The 16,041-nt window shown below is 45.4% G+C and overlaps 1 protein-coding gene across 1 annotated transcript in view; it reads right to left on the reverse strand.

Annotated features, from left to right (window-relative positions):
• ak5 (adenylate kinase 5) overlaps positions 1–16,041 on the reverse strand; it is an 85,069-nt gene that overhangs the window by 29,685 nt on the left and 39,343 nt on the right. The window contains exons 7-8 of the mRNA XM_067989647.1: positions 5,597–5,687; positions 4,384–4,460 (exon numbers count right to left, since the gene is read on the reverse strand). Coding sequence (XP_067845748.1) covers positions 4,384–4,460; positions 5,597–5,687 — 168 coding nt within the window. The remainder of the gene's footprint in view (positions 1–4,383; positions 4,461–5,596; positions 5,688–16,041) is intronic.

The following is a 16,041-nucleotide window of genomic DNA, read 5'->3' on the forward strand; positions in this document are numbered from 1 at the left end:
GAACCAAGAGTTTGGGGAAGGATCATTTTTGTGGTGCAGCAAACAAAAACAACCACAGGTTTCTTTCATGGCATGAAAGCCATCAGGAGATCCTGACCCACTTTGTGTATAAAGAACTATAGAATCAAGCACCCGACTGTTTCTCAAAAGATTCCAGTTTTGTTTTGCCTCCATTCCATGTCTTCATGATGTCTTCACACAAAGAATGAGCAACAGTTCTTTTTGTTTAGGGACGCCGGGCGGGGAGGTGGACACCGAGCGGGGAGGGGGATGGATGCTGGGTGGTGGGGTGGGAGAGTGGAAGCCGGGCGGGTGGTGGACGCTGGGCGGGGAGGGGGGGGTGTGGTGGACGCTGGGCGGGGAGGGGGGGGTGTGGTGGACGCTGGGCGGGGAGGGGGGGGGGGTGGTGGACGCTGGGCGGGGAGGGGGGGGGGGTGGTGGACGCTGGGCGGGGAGGGGGGGGGGGTGGTGGACGCTGGGCGGGGAGGGGGGGGGGGGTGGTGGACGCTGGGCGGGGAGGGGGGGGGGGTGGTGGACGCTGGGCGGGGAGGGGGGTGGTGGACGCTGGGCGGGGAGGGGGGTGGTGGACGCTGGGCGGGGAGGGGGGTGGTGGACGCTGGGCGGGGAGGGGGGTGGTGGACGCTGGGCGGGGAGGGGGGTGGTGGACGCTGGGCGGGGAGGGGGGTGGTGGACGCTGGGCGGGGAGGGGGGTGGTGGACGCTGGGCGGGGAGGGGGGTGGTGGACGCTGGGCGGGGAGGGGGGTGGTGGACGCTGGGCGGGGAGGGGGGTGGTGGACGCTGGGCGGGGAGGGGGGTGGTGGACGCTGGGCGGGGAGGGGGGTGGTGGACGCTGGGCGGGGAGGGGGGTGGTGGACGCTGGGCGGGGAGGGGGGTGGTGGACGCTGGGCGGGGAGGGGGGTGGTGGACGCTGGGCGGGGAGGGGGGTGGTGGACGCTGGGCGGGGAGGGGGGTGGTGGACGCTGGGCGGGGAGGGGGGTGGTGGACGCTGGGCGGGGAGGGGGGTGGTGGACGCTGGGCGGGGAGGGGGGTGGTGGACGCTGGGCGGGGAGGGGGGGAAGGGAGGGTGGATGCCGGGCCTGGGGGGGCGGGGGGGGAACGCCGGGCGGTGAAGGGGGAGGAAGCTGGGTGGAGAGGGAGTGAGGGTTGGTGGACGCTGGGCGGGGACGGTAGAGATCGCCAAAGATGGCCATTTGGGAGAGGTACCAGAGCCTGTAGAAAACATGGACGCCAGTCAGAATTGGAACCTTCAGGAGATGTGGGAAGGAAATTAGCAGATTTTTTCTTTTTTATATTGTGGGATTAGAGTGAATGAACAGTCGGACAGGTGCAATGGGTCCAATGGGCTTATCTCATGGGTGCAAATTCTGGATTTGTAGACCAATATTTTGGAATATAAAGTTCCTGACCACTCAAGGGACTAATAGCACAGTAATGGTCAGTCCTGCAGCACACTATAATCATTTGTTCTGTAAAATAAAAACATTCCAGTTTTAAAAAACATTCCATTCCGGGCAGGATATTAGAGCCATGGAAAGGGGACAGTGAAGATTCACTAGAAATGAGAAATTGTAGTTATGAAGAAAGACTGGAAAATTTGGGGCTTCTCTTCACTGGAATAGAGAAGGTTGGGAGGGGGGAGAGGTCTAATAGAGGGCTTTAGGATTATGAAAGGTTTTGAGAGGGTAAATAGCAAATGGGTAACAAGGGGGCAAAGACTCAGGATTATCACTGGAAGAATGGAGGGGCAAAGTCAGAGACTTTGTTCACACAGGGGGTCTTTAGAACATAGACTGCTTTAACATAAGTAACTATTTAGGCAGAGACTATACCATCATTTAAAAGAGAAACAGGTGAAACATTAACGCTGTTTCTCTCTCCACAGATGCTGCCTGACTTGCTGAGCATTTTCTGCTTTTATTTCAGATTTCCAGCATCTGCGGTATTTTGCTTTTGTATCATTTCAAAGGGATTTGAGGAAGGATTTGAAAAGGAAGAATATAAAAAGTATACAGAGAAAGGGCAGGGTAATGAGGTTAGAGTAGGCAGCTCCAGTTGAAGGGTTACTGGCACAGGTGCAATGTGCTGAATGGGAGGGTTCACGAGTGACACCCAGAGTGTCCTCAGGTACCTATACAGGCGAGCAGAAATACAACTGAGAGACGAGGCAGAAAAGAAAGACATTTATATAGCGTCTTTCAACCAATGAAGTACTTTTGTAAAAGTGTATTCACTGTTGCAATGTGGGAAATGCCGCAACCAATTTGGACACACAAACAGCAATGAGATATATGACCAGATAATCAATGAAACACAAAATGGCCATGTCAATTATATGAATGTCTAATGACGAATAAACCCACTGTAGTTTAATTTCAGTCTCCCGCTGATACATAACCGAGGACATGGCATTCCCAGAGGGGGTCGGGTCACAAGGCGTCCTTTTGTAAGTTTTAGGATAAGGGGTTGGTTGGGAGCGTGTTATAATTGAGGTGTTCAAAATCATGAGGGGTTTTGATAGAGTAGATGGGGAGAAACTGTTTCCACTGGGAGGAGGGTCGGTAACCAGAGGATACAGATTTAAGATAATTGGCAAAAGAATCAGAGAGGAGATGAGGAGAATTTTTTTTAAACGCAGCAAGCTGTTATGATCTGGAAAGGGCGGTGGAAGCAGATTCAATAATAACTTTCAAAAGGGAATTGGATAAATACAGTACTTGAAAAGAAAAAAATGCAGGGCTATGGGGAAAGAGATGGGGAGTGGGGCTAATTGGATAGCTCTTTCAAAGAGCTGGCACAAGCACGATGGGCTGAATGGCCTCCTTCTGTGCTGTAAGACGCTATGGTCTGCAGGGAATCCCCGATACATCAAAGTTTGAAGCGCACTGATTTAGCCTATTAGGGCATGCACACAGAATTGTGCAACAAAAGGAGCTTTCAGTAGAAAATTAATTCAATTCTGAAAAGGGACAATTTCTTAAAAATGCTTTACTCATCTGAATACAAGCCTTTGACAGGCTCTGAGACAAGAACGTAAAGAAAAAAAAAAGAACAGGGATAATGAGAGATGCTTTCATCCACTCACACAGATGATTTTAATAGTCTTTAGCATTCTGCATTAGCTGCCATATTTCTCACAGTCGGACTCAGTGGTAATAGAAGTCAAGTGACATTTCAAATTTTTTTTTACACACGCACTTCAGCAAAAAAAATTTCCATTGACGCAGGTAGCGTTGTTAATGTCACGGAGACCAGCCTCACAGTGGTGTTTGGAGCCAGTGTTCAGTGAGGGGAGGGATTTGGTTGGAATTAGCAATGTTAACGCTTGGGTTTTCCCAGTCGCCTTTTAGAAAGGTGTGAAAATAATAGAATTCTAGCTCCCAGTGGCCGGGGGTCGATGGAAATAGAACACTGTGTTTTGAGGAAACATGAAAGGGTTTACATTGCGGTTATGGCAGAGACTGATTTGTGCAACGGTTGGATAAGACTGTCCTTTCATACTGTAATCCCAACTGGCAAAAGTCTAAGGAGAGGAAACTGGGTCACTGGGAAAGGATGGATCAGAGGGAAAAGAGTGATGAGCAAATGGAGGTAGAGGCCAAGGGATGGGGGAAGGAGCAAAGGGATGGAGATGGAGGCCAGGAAAGGAGGAGAATGAGGAGCAGAGAGAGGGAGGTGGAGGTGAGGGGAGTAAAGGGAAAGAGGCAGAGGCTCGGGGAGAACACGGAAGATTAAAGAGAGGACCATGTGTCGGTAAAGAATGAGAAGGTTTTAGAGGCTGCGAGGGGGGAATGTCTGAGGAGTAGAAGGAGGCAGAGGAAGAGAGGGGGAGAATAAAGAGCAATGGGAGAGAGGCATTGGTAGAGGCTGGGGTAAAGGGTGGGGAGGGGGGGGAAACGGGTGAAGAGCAGAGGGTACAGTGGTGTACACTTACTCTCCACTACCGCACCCCATAGTGCGTGATTGACTACTTTAACCCCATCGAGGCCACACAACATAAATGTTTAACAAGTGACACTTATCCTCACTCTGTGAGGATATTGAATTATGATGAGTGTTGACCAAACTTCATCACTTTAGCATTAAAAGCAAAACAAAAGCTGCCTCTGGTTACCCAGAAATAAAGTTGATCAAATTTTAAAAAGTAATATAAATATTTTCAGCGCAACAATCACATTGGCATGTTACAAGAAATACTATACTTAGGGACAACATTACAGGAATTAGTTTATGAATTTGTTTGTAAACATTCTACCCAGGAACAATCTAGAAAATATGCAGCTATGAAGATTACTTTACAAACGTGGGATTCAGGATATGAAAGGAAGGAGGGGGAAAGAAAAAGATACAACCGAATCTTATCACCTGATCTTCAGAGTCCGACTCAATACCAATAGCATCTGTGGAATCCACGAGCAAGCTGAGGTCGAGTTCACTGGGGCCTGGTATGTTTGAGGAAATAAGATGTCAGAAAATAGGGAAAGAACTCACGAACAAAGAGAAACCAGACTCCTATCGAAATCCAGAAGTGTCTCAAGGTAAAAGAAAGAAAACTTGCATTTATATAGCGCCTTTCACAACGTCCCAAAGCGCTTCCCAGACCTTGCTGTGTGTAAATTGGGTCTCGCATTTCCTACATTACAACAGCGACTACACTTCAAAAAGTACTTCATTGGCTGTAAAGCGCTTTGGGACGTCCGGAAAGGAGCTATCTAAATGTAAGTTCTTTTTTTCATAGAATCTTACTGCACAGGAGGCCGCCATTCGGCCCATCGTGCCTGTGCCAGCTTTCCTTCACAACTGTCCTAAATTAGAGGACAGAAAACCAGTCAGGGTTCCTGAACCTGACTGCTACCCAGTAACCATTACAGGGTTGGACTCAGCTGTGATGCACTAGATGGTTGGATAGCCTGCCATCAGTCAGTGACAGGTTTGCACTCCAACAGGAACTCGGGCAACCAGTGCCCATGCAACTGTATCCCAGTGAGGGAATCCATGCCTTTGGGAGAGGAGACACATTTGAAGAGCTCCAAGATCAGAAGATGAATACGGACAAGGAAGGCTGTTTGGCCCACATTAAGTTCACCCATCCAGAAAGACCCTACAGCCTCTCCCACCGCTAAGGTATCAAGTTGTTTTCACCTCCACTACTCTGCCAGAAGTCCATTCCAAGCGTTGATCGATGTGTGGAAAAACTTCCTGGTATCGGTCCTAAACTTGGCTCTTGTTAATTTGAACCTGTGTCCCCATGTCCTACTCGGGCAATCCAGTTTGGTGTCATTATTTGGGTCTACCTTTTCCATACCTTAATCGACCTCTCTGAGATCCCCTCTCAGTCACCTCCTTTTGAGGCTGGAAAGCCCAAGTTTCTCCAGGACGCATCATGGAAAAGTCATGCGACCTCTCCTGTGTTGTTGAATATTATTTTGTTACTGAGGAGTGAAGCTGATAATATTATTTGAGACCCAGGCTTCGTGACTGTCAACAAATATCTCATGTCTCTCATCAACTGCCCACCTCCTCCATCTCCCACCCTCCAGTATGAATACAAAATTGGTGCCCAGGACTTCTAGCATACCTGCCACGGGCTCCTTGGTAGGAAACAGCTTGTTGTCGACTGCCACAGATATATCGTAAAACACCTCCTCTTCATCTCGGTCTGCATCCAGCTGAGTAGAAATTGGAAAAAAGTCATGTCATCGGCTACATTCCATATTTAACAATGTCAGTGATCTTGTGCTGGGAGTTAAGTTCCATTTTCATAACATCGGTGATCTTGTACTGGGAACCAAATTCCATATTTAATAATGTCGGTGAACTTGTACTGGGAGCTAAGTTCCATATTTAATAATGTCGGTGATCTTGTACTGGGAGCTAAGTTCCATATTTAATCATGTCGGTGAACTTGTACTGGGAGCTAAGTTCCATATTTAATAATGTCGGTGATCTTGTACTGGGAGCTAAGTTCCACATTTCAATGCCACCGTGTAACACAGATGCTTAAATGAATCATGCCAGACATTGTCTTGTTTATGCATCCATCTCTACCACCCAGGGTTTCAGACTAGAGAAGACTAATGCTAGTAATGATGTAGTAGACACGGCCTTTCATTTGTGTTTAGCCAGTTATCTAGCTTGTTGGGTTATGTAAATTGACATTAGATTTGTGAGTACTGTCCTGTCAGAATCAACTTAATTGACCAAAACAATCCTGAATCACAAGCATAGAATTATTGAAATGTTAGCCAGGAAGGAGGCCATTTGTCCTATTACGTTTCTGCTGGTGCCAGATCCACATCAGAACTCTCTATTCTAATCTCACTTCCCTGCTCTTTCCCCGTACCCTTTAGTGTTTTCTTCATTAAGTGTTGATCTCATTCCCTCAAATGCTGTTTATAGAGTCAACTTTGTATTTTAATTATCAACTGTGTTAAAACGTTTCTTTTCACCTCCTCCACCAGTCGCACCAAATCTGACTTGATGTCTGATTCACCGATCAGAGGAAATAATCCATCACTATTTCCTCTCTCAAACCCTTTCAGAACTTTGAACACTTCTATTAGATCTCCCTTTAACCTGCTCAGCGCCGGTGATGAGTGGTTTAGTTTTCAAAATTCTCATCGTCACCAGATCTTCTAATCCTGAGTAACATCCTAGCTTTATATTTTCTGTGGTTCCATTTTCCTTTCTATAATGGAGATCCCAAAACTGTACACAGTACTCCAACTGTGATCTAACCAGTTCAGTACAGGACGAGTTATATACAGAGTAAAGCTCATTTTACACCGTTCCATCAAGCACTCCCAGGGAAGGTACAGCACGGGTTAGATACAGAGTAAAGGGAGTAGAGGGAGGGCCATCTCGTTCTCAAACAGATATTCCGCTTTGGATATTGTTGGGGGAGATGGCTTATCAGGGGAATGCAGCAAGAGCTAAGACTGTGGCACTACGAGTGACTCAGCTGCACAGAAGGGGAGGAAAAAGAATGGGAGAGCAATAGTGATAGGGGATTCCATCGAAAAGGGAACAGAAAGACGTTTCTGCGGCCACAGACGTGACTCCAGGATGGTATGTTGCCTCCCTGGTGCTACGGTCAAGGATGTCACGGAGCGGCTGCAGGACATTCTGAAGGGGGAGGGTGAACAGCCAGAGGTCGTGGTCCATATCGGTACCAACGACATTGGTAAAAAAAGGGATAAGGTCCTGCAAGCAGACTATAGGGAGTTAGGAAATAAATTAAAAAGCAGGACCTCTAAGGTAGTAATCTCAGGATTACTCCCAGTGCCACGTGCTAGTGAGAACAGAAATAGGAGAACAGACCAGATAAATGCGTAGCTTGAGAGATGGTGTAGGAGGGAGGGGTTTAAATTCCTGAGGCATTGGGACCGATTCTGGGAACGGCGGAACCTGTACAAGCTGGACGGGTTGCACCCAAACAGAACCGGGACTACTATCCTCGTGGGAGCATTTGCTAGTTCTGTTGGGGAGGGTTTAAACTAGTATGGCAGGGGGATGGGAACCAAAGGGCAGGTACGGATAGGACAAATTCAGACCAGGAAACGGGAAATAGAAAACCAGTTAGTGACATAATTAGCGACTTAGAAAGGAAAAAGAAGCAAAGGTTAAATAGTGTTCAGCACAGGAATTTGTTGGGGTTAAAGGGTATATACTTCAATGCAAGGAGTATTACAAACAAAGCAGATGAGCTAAGGACATAGACAGACACATGGCAGCATGATATCATTGCTATAATGGAAACCTAGCTTAAAGAGGGGGATAATTGGCAGCTTAATATCCCTGGATATAGAGTTTTTAGGCAGGTTGGAGTGGGTGATAAAAAAGGAGGAGGGGTAGCATATTGGTTAAAGAATCAATTACAGTTGTGAGAAGGGATAATATGCTAAATGGATCATCAATCGAGGTCATATGGGTTGAGCTAAGAAATAAAAAAGGGGTAGTAACACCACTAGGAGTGTACTATAGACCCCCAAATAGCGAAAGGGAGATAGAAGAACAAATATGTAGGCAAATTTCTGAGTGCAAAAATAAGAGGGCAATAATAGTAGGGGACTTCAACTACCCTAACATCAACTGGGATTCAAACAGTGTGAGGGGCATAGAGGGCGCAAAATTCTTGATCGGTATCCAGGAGAACTTTTTTAGTCAGTTTGTGACAAGCCCAACAAGAGGGGATGCAATTCTAGATTTAGTCCTGGGAAATGAAGATGGGCAAGTGGGTGAAGTGACAGTGGGTGACCACAATTCAGTTAGTTTTAGCATTATTATGGAAAAGGACAGAGTTAAATCAGGAGTAAACGTTTTAAATTGGGGGAAGGCAAATTTTACAGAACTAAGAGGTGATTTGGCAGAAGTGGACTGGACACAAATACTTGAGGAGAAATCAGTGGCAAGCCAGCGGGAGGCACTAAAAAGCGAAATTCTACAGGTACAATGCAGACTCGTCCTCTCAAAGAAAAAGGGTGGTACTGCCAAATCTAGAGTCCCCTGGTTGTCTGGAAGTATACGGGGCAAGATAAAGCAGAAAAAGAAAGCTTATGACTATAAGATATATTAAGGGGAACAGATAGGGTGGATAGAGAGAAACTATTTCCGCTGGTTGGGGATTCTAGAAGTAGGGGGCACAGTCTAAAAATTAGAGCCAGACCTTTCAGGAGTGAGATTAGAAAACATTTCTACACACAAAGGGTGGTAGAAGATACTAGCTCAATTGCTAAATTTAAATGTGAGATAGATAGCTTTTTGGCAACCAAAGGTATTAAGGGATATGGGCCAAAGGCGGCTATATGGAGTTAGATCACAGATCAGCCATGATCTTATCAAATGGCGGAGCAGGCACGAGGGGCTGAATGGCCTACTCCTGTTCCTATATTCCTATGACTGTCACGGAAACTAAATACTGCAGAAAGCCTAAAGGAGTATAGAAAGTACAGGGATGACATAAAAAAGGAAATAAGGAGAGCAAAGAGAGGGCATGAAAAAATATTAGCTAGTAAGATGAAAGAAAACCCAAAGATGTTTTATCAGTACAAGAACAAGAGGATAGCTGAGGACAAGGTGGGACTTATCAGGAATGATAAGGGTAACTTGTGTGTAGAAGCAGAGGATGTGGGTAGGGTTTTAAATGAAAATTTAACTCCGTATTCACAAAGGAAAGGGATGATCTAGACGTAATAGTTAAAGAGGAGAGATGTGAATTATTGGATAAGGTAAACATTATGAGAGAGGAAGTATTAGAGGGACTGGAATCCTGGAAAGTTGATAAGTCACCAGGGCCGGATGGATTGTTTCCTAGGCTATTGAAGGAAGCCAGGGAGGAAATAGCGGATGCTCTGAGGATCATTTTCCAATCCTCACTAGATACAGGGGAAGTACCGGAGGACTGGAAGACTGCAAACGTAGTACCATTGTTTAAAAAGGGTATGAGGGAAAGGCCGAACAATTATAGGCCGGTCAGTCTTACCTCGGTGGTGGGCAAACTATTAGAATCAATACTGAGAGATAGGATAAACTGTCACTTGGAAAGGCATGGTTTGATCAGGGATAGTCAGCATGGATTTGTTCAGGGAAGGTCATGCCTTACAAATCTGATTAAATTCTTTGAGGAAGTGACAAGGAGGATTGACGAGGGTAGTACAGTGCATGTTGTCTACATGGATTTTAGTAAGGCATTTGACAAGGTCCCACATGGCAGACTGGTCAGAAAGGTAAAAGCCCATGGGATACAGGGAAATGCGGTGAATTGGATCCAAAATTGGCTCAGTAACAGGAAACAAAGGGTAAAAGTCGATGCATGTCTTTGCGAATGGAAATCCATTTCCAGTGGTGTGCCACAGGGCTCAGTGTTGGGTGCCTTGCTGTTTGTGGTATATATTAATGATTTAGACTTGAATGTAGGGGGCATAATTGGCAAAGTTGCAGACGACACAAAAATTGGCCGTGTAGTTGATAGTGAAGAGGATAGCTGTGGACTCCAAGAAGATATCAATAGGTTGGTGGAGTGAGCGGAAAAGTGGCAAATGGAGTTCAACCCAGAGAAGTGTGAGGTAATGCACTTAGGGAGGGCAAACAGTAAAAGGGAATACGCAGTGAATGGGAATATATTGAGAGGGGTAGAGGAAGTGAGCGACCTTGGAGTGCATGTGCACAGGTCCCTGAAGGTGGCAGTACAGGTAGATAAGGTTGTGAAGAAGGCATACGGAATGCTCGCCGTTATTAGCTGTGGTATAGAATACAAAAGCAGGGATGTAATGATGGAACTGTATAAAACGCTGGTAAGGCCACAGCTGGAGTATTGTGCGCAGTTCTGGTCACCACATTACAGGAAGGACGTAATTGTTCTGCAGAGAGTGCAGAGAAGATTTACAAGAATGTTGCCAGGGCTTGAAAATTGCAGCTACGAGGAGAGATTGGATAGGCTGGGGTTGTTTTCCTTGGAGCAGAGGAGGCTGAGGGGAGACTTGATTGAGGTGTGCCAAATTATGAGGGGTCCAGATAGAGTAGACGAGAAGTACCTGTTTCCCCTAGTGGAGAGTTCAAGAACTAGAGGACATAGATTTAAGCTGATTGACGAAAGGATTAGAGGGGACATGAGGAAAAACATTTTTACCCAGAGGGTGGTGGGTTTTTGGAATTCGCTGCCCGAATTGGTGGTAGAGGCAGGGACCGTCAACTCTTTTAAAAAGTACCTGGACCTGGACCTAAAGTTCTGTAAGCTGCAGGGCTACGTACTGGGTGCTGGAAGGTGGGATTAGAATGGGCACCTGGTTGTTCTTCGAGCCAGCGCGGACACGATGGGCCGAATGGCTCCCTTCTGTGCTGTATCTTTTCTATGGTTCTAAAGCTCCCTTTACACTGTCCCATCAAACACTCCTAGGTTAGCTCATAGAATCATAGAGCCATAGAGCATGGAAGGCGGTCATTCGGCCCATCGTTCCTATGCCAGCTCTTTGAACGAACTATCCAATTAGTCCCACTTCATCGCTCTTTCCCCATAGCCCTGCAAATGTTTCCTTTTCAAGTATATATCCAATTCCCTACTGAATATGCTTCTACTACCCTTTCAAGCAGTGCATTCCAGATCATAATAACTTGCTGCGTAAAAGAATTTTTCCTCATCTCCCCTCTGGTACTTCTGCTAATTATCTTAAATCTGTGTCCTCTAGTTACCGAGCCTCCAGCCAGTGGAAACAGTTTCTCCCTATCTACTGTATCAAAACCCTTCATCATTTTGAACCCCTCTATCAAATCTCCCCTTAACCTTCGCTGCTCCAAGGAGAACAACCCCAGCTTCTCTCATCTCCACCTAACTGAAGTCCCTCATCCGCGGTACCGTTTTAGTAAATCTTCTCTGCACCCTCTCCAAAGCCATTTTCGAAGTAACGTGCCACCATAGGAGGAAGTAGGAAGAGCAGGTGTTGTCATTATTGTTACCCACTGAGTTGTGACAAATTCAAATATATTATAGCTGAAAAATTATGCATTTTGAACTGCACACAGTAGTAAGATTCCTGGTTAATGCTGATCTCACACAAACACTAAGGATATGATTTGAAACAAGCATGGTCAAATATCCCATCTCGCATAAAGCTCCCAAGCATCTTAGCAAGAGGGCGGATGTTACTAGGAAGGGGGCGAAGATGTGTCTCGGTGTGTATGAACAAAGACAGTTTGTAAAAGACAGAGAATGGTGAAACTTTAGAACTATTAACACACAAAGGTCGAGAGATGGCCCATTTCTAGTTGCTATAACATCAGAAGGTAGTTTACACCAAAACAAGCTAAAGCTGGCTAAAGAAACCACATACTAAGACCGGATAACAGTGGAAGGCTACGTAAACAAGAGACATTGCAGGAGCCATTTTCAAGGCTGACGTGGAACAAACTGTTTATGCAGCAGAGATAAGGGATAAGGTAGCCACACTAACCGTCTTTGGTTGTTTTTGACAGAGTCAGCAAAGTAAGATAGTTCACAAACAGGAGGTAAGGACCGAGGTGCATAAATGCAGAACAACGCAGCTGAATAGTATAAAGACACGACATGCTACCTCCCAAAGTTAGAACTCTTAGAGGGACAGTTGGAAGTCCATTGCCAGAGGCAGTCTGAAGGTCAGGTCTGATCACCCTGAATTCAAGGTCGGATCAGGTTGTATTGATTGCTTGGCATTTAATTTAATCAGTAGACAGTTGTATTATAAAAATATCTGTTGTGAGTCAATCTATTAAAAGCTTGTTATTTTATAACCACTCAGGCTAGAATCAAGTGGAAGTTATTGTTGAAGGATTAACAACCCATAATTGCGACAGTAATGGGGAAAATCCGCAAATGAATACCAAATGTTTTCGGATCAAATTGTGTTCTGCAATGTATGGGTTAGCACTTCAGGGAATTTGGCATGACCGCATGAAGTACTTGTATGACCCCAATACATTTTTACATCTTAGGAGCATAGGAACAGGAGTAGGCCATTCTGTCCCTCGAGCCTGTTCCAACATTCAATTAGATCACGACTGATCTGTATCTTAACTCCATTTACCTGCCTTGGTTCCGTAACCCTTAATACCCTTACTTAACAAAAATCTATCAATCTCAGTTTTGAAATTTTCAATTGACCCCCAGCCTCAACAGCTTTTTGGGGGAGAGAGTTCCAGATTTCCACTCCCCTTTGTGTGAAGAAGTGTTTCCTGACATCACCCCTGAACGGCCTAGCTCTAATTTTAAGGTTATGCGCCCTTGTATTGGACTCTCCCACCAGATAAAATACGTTCTCTGTATCTGCCCTATCAAATCCTTTAATCATCTTAAACACCTCAAATAGATCACCCCATAATTTTCTATACTCGAGGCAATACAAGCCTAGTCTATGCATCTGTTCCTCATAATTTAACCCTTTTAGCCCTGGTATCACTCTAGTGAACCTGCTCTAAATCTGAATTAAGATTTTAAGCCTGTGCTAAGATTTAAAATGCTACTCCTTGGTGCAAAGCTAAGTATGAGAACTGAACACATTGGACCAAAGCACCATCCCTAATTGATCAGTCAGTATTTGTGTACAAAATTATGAGGGGCCCAGATAGAGTAGACAGGAAATACCTGTTTCCCCTAGTGGAGAGTTCAAGAACTACAGGACATAGATTGAAGCTGATTGGTGGAAGGATTAGAGGGGACCTGAGGAAAAACTTTTTTACCCAGAGGGTGGTGGGTGTATGGAATTCGCTGCCCGAATTGGTGGTAAAGGCAGGGACCCTCAACTCTTTTTAAAAGTACCTGGACCTGGACCTAAAGTGCTGTAAGCTGCAGGGCTACGGACCGGGTGCTGGAAGGTGGGATTAGGATGGGCAGCTGTTCTTCGAGCTGGCGCGGACACGATGGGCCGAATTGCCCTCTTCTGTGCTGTATCTTTTCTATGGTTCTATGGTATCTCCAATTCTCCTCCCCGCCTCCAAAAGCGCTGACTCAAGGCTTACAGTCGCTAGCAGCCCCAATGATACCTCGTCCATTCTTCATACACGAGCCCAGTGATGGTCAACAGGCTAATTGACCACAGGGGCATCACAAAGACCAGCCCGATCCTGTTCTTACCCAATGTCCATACATGACCCCTTTCACTCCCCCTTTTCTGGCTTTTATAGCCCAAGGTTTCTGAGCCTAATTAAAGTGCCCGTCTGCTGGGATCAAATAACTTCACACAGACTTGGGAAATTGCGCCTAGGCCATTCCTGGCCTCTACTGATCAGTTCTTCAACCCCTGTTGGGGAAGTCCTAAAAATAATTCAGTGTGCACAGTTGGTATGTAGTGATGAGCGACACAGTTGAGTGTTCAATAACTTTTTGCTAATGGCAAGCTTTAATTGCAATTAAAATCAATAACTGGATATTCAGCAGCACATTTCTTGTTAATTTATGTACAGCCAAATGAAAACTGATTTCACGATTCATTAAGAATCAGTTCGGAGAGACAATGCAGTTATTGTTCAGCATTAATCCATGATAAAGAGTGGAAGTAATATCACTACATAATTTGCTTTTGTATTGTTGCATTATGACAATTAATGCACAGCAAAGAGGTCTTGGCTTTACTCCAGCACAAACTGGGTCATATACTTTACAGGCATGGTAATGGAGTGATTATGTTACTGGATTAGTAATCCAGAGGCCTGGACCAGTAATCTATAGAATCACAGAAAATTTACGGCACAGAAGGAGGCCATTCGGCCTATCGTGGCTGAGCCGGCCGAAAAGAGAGCCACCCAGCCTAATCTCACTTTCCAGCACTTGGTCCATAGCCCTGTAGGTTACGGCACTTCAGGTGCACATCCAGGTACTTTTTAAATGAGATGAGGGTTTCTGCCTCTACCACCCTTTCAGGCAGTGAGTTCCAGACCCCTACCACTCAGTGAAAAAAAATTTCCTCAGCTCCCCTCTAATCCTTCTACCAATCACTTTAAATCTATGCCCCCTGGTTATTGACCTTTCTGCTAAGAGAAATAGGTCCTTCCTATCCACTCTATCCAGGCCCCTCAAAATTTTGTACACCTCAATTAAAACACATCTCTGTTCTAAGGAAAACAACCCCAGTCTATCCAATCTTTCCTCATAGCTAAAATTCTCCAGTCCTGGCAAGATCCTCGTGAATCTCCTCTCTACCCTCTCTACTGCAATCACATCTTTCCTGAAATGTGGTGACCAGAACTGTACACAGTACTCGAGCTGTGGCTTAACTAGTGCTTTATACAGTTCCAGTAAAACCTTCCTGCTCTTATATTCTATGCCTCGGCTAATAAAGGAAAGTATCCCGTATGCCTCCTTAACCATCTTATCTACCTGTCTTGCTACCTTCAGGGATCTGTGGATATGCACTCCAAGGTCCCTCACTTCTTCTACACCTCTCAGTATCCTCCCATTTATTGTGTTCTCCCTTGCCTTGTTTACCCTCCCCAACTGCATTACCTCACATTTCTCTGAATTAAATTCCATTTGCCACTTTTCTGCCCACCTGACCAGTCCATTGATACCTTCCTGCAGTCTACAGCTTTCCTCCTCACTATCAACCACACGGCCAATCTTTGTATCATCTGCAAACTTTTTAATCATGCCCCCTACATTTAAGTCCAAATCATTAATATATATCACAAAAAGCAAGAGATCTAGTACTGAGCCCTGCGGAACCCCACTGGAAACATCTTCCAGTCACAAAAACACCTGTCGACCATTACCCTTTGCTTTCTGCCAATCAGCCAATTTTGGATCCAACTTGCCACTTTTCCTTGGATCCCATGGGCTTGTACTTTTTTGACCAGTGTACCATGTGGGACCTTGTCAAAAGCCTTGCTAAAATCCATTTACACTACATCAAATGCACTACCCTCATCTACCCTCCCTGTTACCACCTCAAAAAATTCAATCAATATGTGTTCAAATCCCACCATGGCAGTTTAAAAAAATAATCTGGTAATAAATAACTGGTATCAGTAAAAGCCCAACCAATGTTCCTTTGGGGAAAGAAACCTGCTGTCCTTACGAAGTTTGACCTATATGTAACACCAGTCCCACGCCAATGTGGTTGACTCTTAACTGCCCTCTGAAGTGGCAATGACACCCTAACCTTAAATTAGCAAAATATTCCAATCGCATCGTCTAGATTATATTTTAAAAACGGTATATCAGCGTGCACTTTTTCAGGTGTGCAATTTTAAAATGCTTTGTGCTTCTCAGCTGGAGCCTGAAGCTGATTGTTGTTTGGTCATAGTTCCCTGACCGAACAACAATTAAACTCTGAGCCGAGGCTCTGTTCACATAACAATTAGACTTTGCAGTCTTAAAGGGACAGAGATGTGCCTTGCCAACTAACTAACACCACATGCATTACTCCCCTGCTTCTAAAACAGTACATCGTCTGAATTACTCTGAGCAATTCCACGGGAGACCCACTGAAAAATAAAAATAGATGCTAATTTATTGCCAGAATTGGTTTTTTCCTCTACCTTTCAAGGCTATAGCCAGGG

Source organism: Heptranchias perlo, chromosome 9 (assembly GCF_035084215.1).
Source record: "Heptranchias perlo isolate sHepPer1 chromosome 9, sHepPer1.hap1, whole genome shotgun sequence".
NCBI classification, from domain to species: domain Eukaryota; kingdom Metazoa; phylum Chordata; class Chondrichthyes; order Hexanchiformes; family Hexanchidae; genus Heptranchias; species Heptranchias perlo.